Source organism: Salmo salar, chromosome 14 (assembly GCF_965601325.2).
Source record: "Salmo salar chromosome 14, fSalSal1, whole genome shotgun sequence".
Taxonomy (NCBI): Eukaryota; Metazoa; Chordata; class Actinopteri; order Salmoniformes; family Salmonidae; genus Salmo; species Salmo salar.
In genome coordinates this window covers 13,541,614-13,554,568 of record NC_138304.1, presented here as the reverse complement: position 1 = coordinate 13,554,568, position 12,955 = coordinate 13,541,614, and the positions used below count along the sequence as shown (strand labels likewise).

The following is a 12,955-nucleotide window of genomic DNA, read 5'->3' as shown; positions in this document are numbered from 1 at the left end:
GCCATCATTCTTCAGGATAATGGGCTGCTTATTCATCGGGGATGGCTTATGCCCCCACGTGCTTTTTATTTCTTCCAGATTACCTTGTTCTCTCTCTCTCTCTCTCTCTCTCTCTCTCTCTCTCTCTCTCTGTGTGTAATTTTGCCATTCTCCTGTGTATATATATTTTATGTCTTTCTCTCTTGTTATCCCTGACACCCTTGTTTCCCACATTCTCTCTCGTCCTCTAAATGTTTATTTCCCTTCCACGCTGCACTCTGTCTTGCCCTATTGCAATATTAATATTAGCCTGTCTTTGACCGTTTCTATGCCCCCCTGAACGTTGTTGTTCAATCTAATGTAACATTCTTGCTGTATTACAAACTCAACGTTGTATATGTCGTTTATTCTAAAAGTAGAATAAGAAGACTGTTTGCAAATCGTTAGCTGTGGCTAGCTTTGTCATAGGCAAACAAAAACACATTGAAGGAAGCCTTGTGTATAAAGATCTCCAAGCATTGCTTTATTTAGGGTTTATTTTGCAACATCACTGTTCGAACCTACATTGTTAAGATAAAAAATAATAATGCCTATGTATTACTCTCGCCGTCATTTTAAATCTACCACTGGACCAATTAGTATGACAGAGACAGCTGGAGAGAAACAGTAGAACTTTTAAATATCACAGTCACAATGGAACTCAACTGGAGGAGACACATAGACGACCAGACGGTAATACCTTCGGTTGTCCAGGGAAGAGAAGGTAAGGAAATGGCGGGAGCCCATTGATTACAATGTTACAACTGACAACTACAGGAATCCCCAACTCGGGACGGTTTATGATACATTTACAACATGAGAACCTTTACATTTGCCTTACTAGTAAACATTAATAGATAAACTTCTTCTTCTTAATTTACATATTGAAATCATTTACATTGTCAGAGTGGATGGACTTGATGGGATCCCAGCACAGAGAGAATCACAGACATATATTTGACAAGAATTGAAAGACTGGCCACTCCTCCAAGTGCTTAAAGAGTAACTTCCTGGTACAATAGGAAGTTCTGTATACTACTCCCCCGGCCTGAAGGACCCCCTATTCAGTTTGTGTAGGGATGCTGTTACCAAGTTACATCAGAAGGGGTAGATGACGAAAATAGGTGTAAACATGAAATATGCAGGTTCATTTCTCCAGGTGTGTATCTGCTTGTGTTGTGTCGTCTTCTTTTGGTGGTGCAGCAGGACACACTGAGTTGAGACACATCGTTTGCTTACCTTTGTGGCCGTTTTTTTGTTCAGCGCTTTGGATATAAGGGAATCATAAATGGTATACATGTTTATAATTGCATATGCTTCCCTCCCCCTCTGCCCAGAGCAAAATGTAATTAAAAGCGTTGCACATTTAGTCACTGAAATCATTTTCTCATTACCAAGCCAGTCTCCATACAAAGTGGTTTAATACTGGCCATTAAGCTGGTAAATTAGTCACTTCTAATTAAGCAATTGTGGAGAACATGGCTTGAGTTTATATTTATGTATGTGCTTGCCTTTTTAGAACGTGCTATGTAGATACAAGGCCTAATTGAATTGTTAATGGTCCCACGGTACAAGTAGTCTCTCAATGGCACCAATGCCGGCACAGATTTATTTTTCCCATTGAAGACCCAAATTCCCTTAAAAGTGCCTCTATTCTGTAAACATTACGTAGCAAAATATTTTTCACCAAGTGCAACACTAGACAGGTAAATAGTCCTAAAGGAAATGTATTTGCTCAGCTGTAGAGACCCTATGTATAGCCTGGTCGTTCACAATGTCGGGTTTAGAGTCCATTTCCCGTTTTAATGGTGTATTTCCATACAGGATTTGCCTCAGTGTTTTACCCAAAAGGCTCAGACTTTTCTGTTTCCATCTACGTGGACCGGCACCCGTGTCTCACTGGGCCATGGCTCCGGCGGACCTGCTCTTACTTGGGGCAACTGTTTTGATTATGCAGAGGTTGTTGATTCTGCTCTTAAAAAGTCCTCACTGTCAGCCCTAGCTACGGAAACACAATTTCCCTAATATAGCATAAGGGTGTACACACTAGTGTAACACTGGTGTTACAGTCAAAAAGCAGCATAAGAGTAAAGACTACCTAAACTCATCAGGTGTTGTTGGTCAAATAAGTATTATTATTTCTATGCGTGCTTTGTTGTGTTTCAATCTGCTGTGTGGGAAGCCCAGAAATTAGGCAACTGTTAAAGCAAGAAGCAGGAGAAAACTCGGTCCAGGGTGAGATAATGTAATTTAGTTTTCTAAACTCTGGCTACCAATGTCCCGAAACCCTCTGGGTATGGTTCCTATCGGGCTACGGAGGTTACAGACATGGGATGGGTGGGGTGTAGTCTTGATGCCCCGGCTAGGCCGCACTCAGATCCTCTGGCTCAGTTAGGCAGCGTGTCCAGTCCCAGGGAGGCTGCGTGCTGCTTGGCCCGCATCCGGAGGTTCTCGATGCTGGTGGTCTTGCTGTTGTGGCTGGGGAGGGATGCAGAGGCCTGGAGCAGGGGACTGTTCCACACCTGCTGGGCCGCGTGGTGGGACAGGGACTGATAGTATGACTGGCAGGGCAGGGAGCCCAGAGGTGCCGGGGACATGTTGACGTTCATGCCCAGGTAGGGCAGGGAGGAGGGGGTGCCCATGTCGAAGGAAGGGTAGTGCACCATGTTGTTGGTGGCAGCCATGTGCTGGCGGAATTGCTCCTGCAGGCGGAAGAGGCTGAGCGGGGAGGAGGAGTAGGAGTGGCTCTGGGAGATCCCACCACTGACACCAATGGACGAGGGCGTCACAGACGAAGAGACCATGGGGGATTCTGAGTAAAGGAAAAAACGAATAAGAGTCAAGAACATTAAAGACGTCCTCCAGAGATTTTTTTTTTTTTACTTTTCCAGTTGAAAAGTGATATTGCAATTATAAATACAGTAAAGCAGGGGTCTTCTACCTTTTCTTGCCCAGGGACCCCACCAGACAAACCAGAGACCCCCATCATGTAGAAAAATATTTTTTTTCACATATCTTGTCTTATCATCCAGTGAATGATAATGGAAAGGACAAATACTCAATATTTTAAAATGAATAGATTTGGTAGTAACTCCAAACTAGGGCTATGACGATTATGGAATTTGGGTTAATGATTAATTGACATGCAAATGGACACAGTTATTGTCATTTTTTTGTTTAAAAATGTTTTGAGCTTATAATGCATCTTTGACAGACATATATCTAATGAATACAACACAGCTTCGGTGACACGCCCGTTAAAAAAAATGAATGGTTTTGACCACTTAAAACTTTTGGAATTAAAGTTTATCCCCCTAACTGTGCCGTTCTGCTCGTAAAATGATTACTAACTTTACCCAGTTCATGTAAAAATGTAAAACTACTATTCGGTAAACTATATCTACTTTAATATAAAGTTGAATCCCCCCTTCTAAAATGTATGCATTATGACGATGATTATACGATAATTGTGCTAGCCCAACTCCAAACACTTGTTCGCTAATAGCAGCTTTTTTTTGGGCTGGTTTATTTGTTGTTTCTTGTTTATGTGGATCCCCAGTAGCTTTTGCAGAAGCAGCAGCTACTCTTCCTGGGGTCCACAAAAAAAACTTGACAAGTAACAAAAGACTGATACAGGACAGTCACACACATTTTAAATAACGATGTACAAACAATAGAACTAAAAAAATAATGTGAATACGCTCCGTAGCAAGCACAATGTGTTGGCAAAAATGTATGTCCAAGTCAGGAAAGCTTTCCAGCAGCCAGTGTCACTTGCCACGACTGGTTCTCACAGGTGCTTTTTCAAAGCCTATGTCAGATACTCTAGTGAGTGTAATTAGCTCCAATGAGTGTAATTTGCTCAATATTTGAGAAACAAAGTTGACATCATTAGAAAGATGATATTCCACCTCATTTCTACTGTAGGTATAATTCAACATTTGTTTCGTCTGTTGTTGCTAGCGATATTCATAAAAACATTGAAATGAAAATGTAAGTGCCACTTTTTTTACATATATTTTCGCGGACCCCCTGTAGGTATCTCAGTGGACCCCTAGGAGGCCGCGGACCCCCCGTTGAATACCCCTGCAGTAAAGTACACACACAAAAGGGCAAAATAATGTTTTTTAGACACAACTGCAAACTTCAAGGAGCAGGGCATTCAAGGAGTTGGTCCGATGGTGACTTTGAACGTCATCGACCTCCCCCTTGCTTGAGAAGCAATAGAGAACAAAAGAGGAAAGGCCCCTCACTTGTGCCATTTCTTGTGGTTACCTGGACCACTTATTGAGATATGCCTTTTGTTAAGTAAATCAGGTGTTAAATCAGGTGAAAAGGAGACTGGCGTAGGACTTTAAACTAAGTTTCTCTGGCAGGCAGGGAGGCAGACCTATGTATAACTTATTAAGAACCAGCAAAACTGTTGTGCCACCTCTTAATTTTCCACTATGACTGAAATGAACTGAAGTTGTACGACAATGTAAGTATTTCATATGTTTACTCTTAATTGACTATCCTGAAGGATGCCTCTATATTTGATTGACTTTGTCTGTTTTCTAATGCCCCCCAATGAATCTATGTATATTAGAGATGCACAAGTGCCAGTCATAATTTAAGACCTTGTCCTTACCAGGTTTGGGACTGAGCCGCTTGCAGGGTGGAGAGACATTGCCTGGCGTCATCGCCCTCTCACTCTTGAGCTCCTCCCTCTGTGGCTTAGACTCCTCCTCCTTATCCGTGGCGTTGTCCTCGGTGGCCGACTCGCAACCTGACTGTTCTGCCGAGGTCACATTTAACTCCATGCTAATTTCTGACACCAATGGACAGGGCGGACCCTCAACCTCCAAGGAGGAAGAGGAGGAGGATGGGGGGAGCTGGTTCTCTGGAGTGATGGTGGTGGGAGAATCCTCCTTGTCACCTCCCTCTCCATTGGCCTCCTTCTGTTTCTGGAGCTGCTCCTTCTGCAGGCTGCGCTGTTTCTTGCGGAACTTGGCCCTGCGGTTCTTGAACCACACCTGTTTAAAATGTGCCAGGTTGGGAGACGGTTAGAAGCATGCTCTCTGATAATTATAAAAAGGTGCTTGAGAAAGGTGAATTCTGTGTGTATGTGTGTTTTACTATTTGTCTTTTGAGAACTTGTAAAAAAAAAATGAAAATGACCTAAGTAATTTTTCTGGCATTTTTTGCCCAATGATAAAGATGCTTCAGAAAATATGATTGATCAGATACAATTCATAAATATTTCCTATATATACCAATAGTATTGTGTGTATTTCAGACTATGGTACTATGTATTCTGAATGTTAATTCTGGAGTGGCTGTGCCTTCCATACCTGCACGCGGGCCTCAGGGAGGTTAGTGCACATGGCAAGGCGCTCGCGCATCACCACGTCGGGGTAGTGGGTCTTCTGGAAAGTCTTCTCCAAGGCCTCAAGCTGCTGCGCGGTGAACGCGGTGCGGCTCCGGCGCTGTTTGCGATGCTGGGACCCGTAGCGAGCCTCGAGGATGATGTCTTGAAATGTGCAGCCGTTGGAAGAGAAGAGACACGGCAAGTTTAATTAATTGGATAGGGGAATGGGCAGTGCGAAATATGTCAGAAAGTTATAATGAATTGAAGTGTGTGTGTGTGTGTGTGTGTGGTGTGTGTGTGTGTGTGTGTGTGTGTGTGTGTGTGTGTGTGTGTGTGTGTGTGTGTGTGTGTGTGTGTGTGTGTGTGTGTGTGTGTGAGAAAGTTTGTTTGTTGGACTCAATTACCAGCAAGTCTCTCAGCTAGGGTGAGCGCGTGCACTGAAGGTCGGTAGTCTGGCGCGTGCTGCGCCTGTTGCGCGGCCTGCTGGTGCAGGTTGTACATGGCGCTCAGGGAGTTCATCGCGTGGAGAGAGTAGCCGTTCACTCCATAGTGCTGCATGATGTCCACTACCTGTGGTAACACACACATAAATCATGTTAGTATTTGCTTGCATGTTTTTATTTGTCTATCTCTAAGGAGAGATGTCCGGGCTGTTCATAGGCTATTTTTTTGTGTGAGTTAACCTACCCATTTTGGATATGCGCGTAATGAACGGTCTAAATTCACTGTTGCCTAAAATGATCTGACTCTTTATGATATTTTCGATACTGTGTGTAGTTAGGGCCTAGAGTAGACAGTGGTGCACGTTCAATTTATGCATACAGTATTTCATAATTTGATCACCTTATGAACAGTTGCAGACCTTTCGTGTTATCTGGTTGGTTGATCCTTGATAAACCATGGCTTAATTTGTTCATGTTAAAATGTGAATGTCGTTTGGCGCTTGTAATAGACTAGGCCCAATCATCTTGTATGTCCCTTGAAAGTGTATCTCCTTGGTGGTCATTTGTATCGGATAGACATGCATTTCCTTTCGCCACGGAAGAGATGGCTCAGATTTTAATATCTGGACGTTATCCATTAACATCCAATTATTGCTTGGTTCAAACCATTAATTATACAAAATTATTTTAATTGGGGTAATTATCACTCGTTCACTTAATGGAGCGTGACGGGTGCCTTATAAATTAATTGAATCACTTCATTTCCCGGTGATCGCAGCAAAAGTGCAAATCCCATTTGAAAGCGCTGCATGCTTTGAGAGATCATTGCGTTGATTAAATGCTCGAGGCTCGCTAGGATCTTAATTTGATCACCCTGTGGCAAGATAACTTTCCGAGAATGCAGGACATTTTAAACTTGTAGTGTATTTCAGGTTTAAAAAGGCTTTTACATTTTGTAATTTCCACTTTGAAATTTCAGACTTGATTTTCCCTTACGAGAAATGTATCAATCCCTACAAAAAAAATGTCCATGAATTATAATCACATAATAATTCACATTTCCTGTTGCTGCAGGATTATTTTCCTGTTGTAGCAAACTGGCTCAAATTAAGATCCTAGATCTGTAAAACGATTTGTTCCGGGCCAGGATGGTAACCTGAAATCACAGAGGACTATATTGGACGGTTATGATAGGCTATTGAAATACCTTCTGTCAATACATTTGCTTTAGAATGATGTCCTTTGGTTAGCCTATGAATTTTAGCAGTCACTCTTATTCCATTTTAACTACCATTTGTTGGACAGTTGGTTTATATTAAGCTACCATAAACCTAATCAAAATACCCAAATTATAGCCTTGAGTTTATTGGACAGAATAACTTTACAACAAGGAATCAAAGCCTTATATATAGGTCTCCGAGGGCAACTATCTCATCCTCCATTTTTTTTAGGTCCTTCGCCGCTTTAAATGAAACGCTTCAGGACACGATTAGATATGTATTAGTATCGAGGTCGTTGACAAGAAGGGATATCTTTGAGGCTCGAGCAGTTGTGACTATTACAGAGCGGTCCAAGAAATGAATCTTCCTATGCATGGCAGGCATCTGGGGACTTGGAAGCTAGAGAGAGTTCCTAGACTTAAATTGCCTCACTATAGCATTTTGACATGCTAGGCCTGGGATGTAGCCTAGAAAGTTTTTTTCTTCACCGGTGTCTGTGCTCCTTTAGGCCTGTGTTCATTGGCCCACTCAGCATCTGCGATACAGAAAGTTCACCATTGGTTACTGGGGACAAAATGTTTCTAATATGAATGTTTTGAATGAAGACGAAGCAAAAATGTATATGTCCATGCGTAATTCGGCTGACTGAAAATGTAGGTATTCAAGTCATTCAAAAAGGTTGTCGTTTTCGAAATGTCTATTTCCCATGTTAAAAATCTGACATTTTACATAAGAGCATTATACAACATAATTAACTGCCTCAAGTCATGCCCCAAAGCTAAATAAGCTGTTATAATTCAAATTAAGTCATGAATTTAATTTATCCACACATAATTAAATTCTGAAAACCGTGATGATGCACTTTATGCACTCTGTGATAAGGATGAAATTGTTGTATTTAATTGAATATTAAATATAATTGCCAACATGTTTGACAAGTAAGCCTCTATTTGAAGTTAATTCACTTCACAATACTTAATCGAATATTACTTAATCCGTTGATCATGTTAATTTATGATAAAGTAAGACCTTAAATTATAGGCTATAGTTGTAACCTGCGCAACATTGAATAGGCCTGATAATAAACTATTATATGTTGCTGCTGCTGTTGTTGTTGTTGTTGTTGTTGTTATTATTATTAGTTATGATTATATTTCTATTATTACTTTATAATGTTATACCCTAATTATAGTATGAATAATATTGATCATTGTGTTATTACAAAATGTATTTCAATATTTGATTGAGTTCAAATATAGATCTCTTTTGGGCTATGAAAATTGTTTTACTAATTAAATAAATGAAATCAAACACTCCATCCAAATAAATACGAATTTTCCTTTTTTCCCCCGTTGCATTAAGAAAAGTTTTTGCAACAACTAATCATTTGAGCAATAATATCAGACATAGCGCCATGAAGCTGATATCCATTTCGCAGCGGTCTGTGTGTGCAAATGGGAGCTGTGGGTGTGTAAATTATGCCCGCAGTGCCCATTCCCAACCTATTAAGTCACTGCAGTGCCTGATGAATGTGATCACAGGGCAAGAGGGAATAGTTTAATTCGCCTGGACAGAAGGTGCTTCGCTAAACATTTACTTTGCTCCCCAAAGTATTTGAGTTGAATGGGGCCCGCTTTCCTCCTTCCCCTCTCTCGCGGCCTCTTATCCCATCGCCCCGGGGCAACGTTTTGGCTGAGATGTATGGCTTCTCAGCGGGTAAAATATGCATGTTTGATCCCCATTTGGCTCCCCGTCTAATGGAAGTGCAAATAGGTTTCGACTGCGAGGCCCTCCATTCATCATCAACAGTGACACGGACGGACGTACAGTGCGGTTCAACAGCTTCCGTGTGTGTGTGTGTGTGTGTGTGTGTGTGTGTGTGTGTGTGTGCGTGTGTGCGTGCGTGCGTGCGCGTGCGTGCGTGCGTGCGTGCGTGCGTGCGTGGCGAGAGAGGAAAACTAGGGATAGGCTTATACTGTAATTTTTACATTCACGCTTTTCATGTGTTTCCTTTATGATATTGATAATAAGCATTACGCTTTTATGATAGGCCTACCATATTTACCACACAAGCCTGCTTATTCTGTCTAGCTGCCATTGTTGTCTATTCATACGCCTATCCTTGCTCCGGGCTGTATGTTTGAGTGCCACAGGCAGCACTGCTCATTGCTTCGATTATTAAAACGTCATTATGTAAATTGGCATGTACAGTGCAACTCTATGATCTGACTAAATTAGGAAAATGTTTATACTTAAAACCCTTGGGCCCTAAGCGACTCGTGTATGGCAAGCGACAATCTGCCCGTGGTGTAAGACATATTTGCTATTCCAGACTGCCAAAGGCCGCGAGACAAGTGTTTGATTGGTGAATTTCACGTGAGGAGGAGGCAACACGGGTTAACAACAGCCAAAACCGAACTATTATTCGTTCATTTACGATTCAACTATAATTTAATTGCAATTTCATATTGACACAATTGCATGGGCTTATTCAATCTGAACTGATGGGTGGAAAATGAACTTTGTTTGAATGTTAAGAATTATGAAAGATAAATGATAGGCCTACAGTCTTAGATTTTTTATTTTTTTTCCATAGAACCAGAAAGGGATAATTATATGCTTGCTTCATATATGGCACCGCTTAAGGTTATATATAGAACCCTATATGTAACCAATGTTGGTTCAGTGAAGAACAACCCTGGGATTCTGATCAAAGAACCCTACAAGAGTGTTCTATACAGAACCTTGGTGCCATATATGAACCAAGCAATATAACCTATTTTGGTTCTAACCAGAACCTTTTTTTCTAAGTGTACATGATGCTAAATTGTGTCTGTTATGGCTATAAAAATAGCAAAATAAGGCCATGAAAGCCTCACGCACAATACGTTCTTGCATCATGATTCCTAGCTGGAAATCGCTGAAGTGCTTCCACAAAACACTGTATATCTACATATGAATTTGTTTCGTTTTTTAAGATATTTTTTGTTGTTGCAAGATCTCCCATTCATTTTTGCATGACCTCACATTGCATGAAATAGCCTTGCCAAAAGTATCTTAGAAATGTTTTGGATAGTTTTACTGCATCAGATTTCAATTCAACAAAAATGTACATGAATCTGAACGAATTCAATACAGTTCTACTTTATTCCTTCGAGTCTTGCCGGATCTGCACCCAAAGTATAATTACTGTAGCTGTAAATAGCTGTAAATGCTCGCTCGATATTGGCACAACGACGACTTCTTGTAAAACATAACATCGTGCAATTACGATAAAGTATTGCATGCATAGATTGTGCACCAATACATTATTTTTGTCACCATATTTGTATCAAAACTGTTGTTTCCAGCAACGTATTAACAAGTTACAAGTTTGACCCAGTCCTAGAGATGTCCACAAAGTTCCTACCTCTCGCCAACACAGCCGAGTTGTCTTTGGATGTTCTGATGCTGAAGTGTATCCCGGTTCTAAAGTGATTTCTTAGGAGTCTTACTATAGCAACGTCTCCTTGTTTATAATGTCCACCTTTCTCGTGCTGTTCATGCGATTTGAGAGGAACGATTGCAAGTCCACAGTTCTGTCTTATGTGAAACGCGCACTCTGCTACTTTCCGCGTGACTGAATCCTCTGCGTCTCGCGCTCAACATAGGAAGCTGCCATCTACCGGGCCACGAGCTGAAGAGGGATTTTAAAGCGTGCTCTGTGAGGTCATGTAAGCTTTCTAGTGGTCCTTGAAGCTGTCAATCAAAGAAAGAGACTATTTCTTCTCCACTAGTAGCAGGCGTTTGGCCAATGACCCTATACTATTCGAAATCATAAACTTTAGAATATGATGTCTGCAGATTCCCATATGTCAGTCTACTTCTATTTGTTTTGCATTTGTGTTTGAATTGATAAACATTCAGTAAATGTATGGACTAAGAAGAATACCAACTCCTTTTAATTCTGGAAAACAAGTGTAAAAAATAAGTAGGCCTATATAAGATGTTTGTAATAGATGATGAATATTCTATTTCATATTTTTCTTGCCTTTGGGGGATTTTTGATATCAGTGAATACATAAATTGTTTTCATATTGTGTAGCCCTTAATTGGGAGATGGATTACATTTCCAGAATTAAAACGCGGTTAAATTACATTTAAACTTAGATAAAATAAGATTGAATACTTATTTTCTAATATTTTAAATAATTGTACAATAATTAATTGTATTGATTTATAAATGGAAAATGTGTATTTTTTTTTATTTCAATGTGGTAGCTTACAAAGTTTTGTCCCCCCAATGACCAATGACAGACATTCTCGTTGCAGTTTAATAAATAAAAAAATATATCCATATTTACATTTTTTTTTTCAGTAAGACATTTCAGAATGAGTTCTTTTTTTGCAATTAAATGTTTATTTCTCAGAATACTTTGACATTAGTGACGTGCATGGATGCAAGTCTTTGCGTTTTGGCGAACCGAATACCTTATAGGTGGGTTTTTATTTGCTTTTCGGCTTTCCTCATGCAATTGGAGTAGAGAGCGTGGTGGAAAGACTTTAGAGAGATCGCTAATAGATGCCAGGCTAGTGCCTTTACAATCTCTCCCGGCCTTGAAGGATTTGGGCTAGGATAGGGAAGACAAGACGCCATTCCAGCCTCCAAAAACCCCTGTCTTAAAATGACTGCGGGTAAGAGGATTAAAACAATAATGCCCTTCTCTTCTTGAAAGGTTTTTAGAGAAGATTTCTTCTCGCAGAGCAAAACCGTTTAGGTGGGAATTAAGGGCAGCGCAAAGTAGCCTTTTAATGTAAAGCTTGCATATTTTGTAAAAGATTATTGGGGAAAGAGGGCAGCGTGAAACTCCCTAACCGGAGTTTTATCTCTGGCCATGTTTCTCGTCCACATATATTTGAATTGCAGACAAAAGATCATATGGAATGAAGAATATTGCATTTTCACCCTCTATATCACAAATGCCCCCGTTTTAAATATGTATGACACTCAAATGCATGAATATGTTTGGACTTTGAATGTGTAGACTGTTCTGCAATTCAAGTAGTTACATTTTGAAGGAGAAACTTTCTTTGGGAAACGTACACTTATGTCCAAGTGTGTGTGTGTGTGTGTTTGCGCGTGTTTGTGTGTGCGTGTGTGTGTGAAAGAGAGAGAGAGAGAGAGAGAGAGAGAGAGAGAGAGAGGGAGAGAGAGAGTTGGTGTTTTACAGATACCCAAATATGTGTAGAAATTACGCACGTATTACGCACAGATTTCACTGTAAACAATGTTATACATTTAATTCCAATTCTATTCGAAAGCGGGCCTACTGCTGTCAATATCTGCAGTCTGAAGCTAAACCACAAGAAATATGATTTTGCATGGGATGAATCCTAATCCTTCGTTTTTTGTATACAAAAGTTGGAGAAACTGGAACCATTATGGTGCACTGTTGTGCAGTAAACAGGATCACGATTTTCCAAGAAAATAGGGTTATGGTAGTTTTATGTTTTTACACATTACCTTTAGACACTAGATAATACAGTGCTACATATTGTCTAGATTTCCATTTGGTGGTGTACGAATCATTTTTCTCCTTATGGTCCATAGGCACAAGTTGCACGCATAGAAGTTGGTCCTAATCTTTGCTTTAAATTAGGCTATGTTTGGGTTGAATTATGACAAGATTTTGACTGTATACTTCGTCCTCTTCAGAACTATTCACTTCGTTAACAAAATGATGTAGCCTATACTTGGTTAAATGAGCGTGATTGAAATGAATGTCATTTCAATGAATGTCATTTCAACGTTATAATAACATTAATATTATATGCCTAATAATAACCACCACAATAATAATGTTATGATTATTATGATTATTATTATGATTATGTGATTGTATTTTATTTTTTCAAACGTGTTTGCATTTGCAGATATTATACCA

General features: G+C 40.1%; 1 protein-coding gene across 1 annotated transcript; it reads right to left on the bottom strand.

Moving 5' to 3' along the window:
• Positions 1-481: 481 nt before the first annotated feature.
• On the bottom strand, positions 482-10,690 carry LOC106568973 (diencephalon/mesencephalon homeobox protein 1-A). The gene is made up of 5 exons (XM_014139888.1): positions 10,441-10,690; positions 5,773-5,938; positions 5,352-5,530; positions 4,649-5,033; positions 482-2,830 (listed from the first exon to the last, which is right to left on the bottom strand). Exons 2-5 carry the CDS (start codon positions 5,924-5,926, stop codon positions 2,406-2,408), a joined length of 1,143 nt encoding a protein of 380 aa, XP_013995363.1. The 5' UTR covers positions 5,927-5,938; positions 10,441-10,690; the 3' UTR covers positions 482-2,405.
• Between the last annotated feature and the right edge of the window lie 2,265 nt (positions 10,691-12,955).

What these genes read in the sequence shown, in the direction of transcription:
- LOC106568973 (XM_014139888.1), bottom strand. Translation starts at nt 5,926, where the DNA reads ATGCAGCACTATGGAGTGAACGGCTACTCTCTCCACGCGATGAACTCC. An exon ending in CCTAGCTGAGAGACTTGCTG is followed by an intron (nt 5,531 to 5,772) that starts GTAATTGAGTCC and finishes GCACATTTCAAG; the next exon opens with ACATCATCCTCGAGGCTCGC. An exon ending in TCCCTGAGGCCCGCGTGCAG is followed by an intron (nt 5,034 to 5,351) that starts GTATGGAAGGCA and finishes CATTTTAAACAG; the next exon opens with GTGTGGTTCAAGAACCGCAG.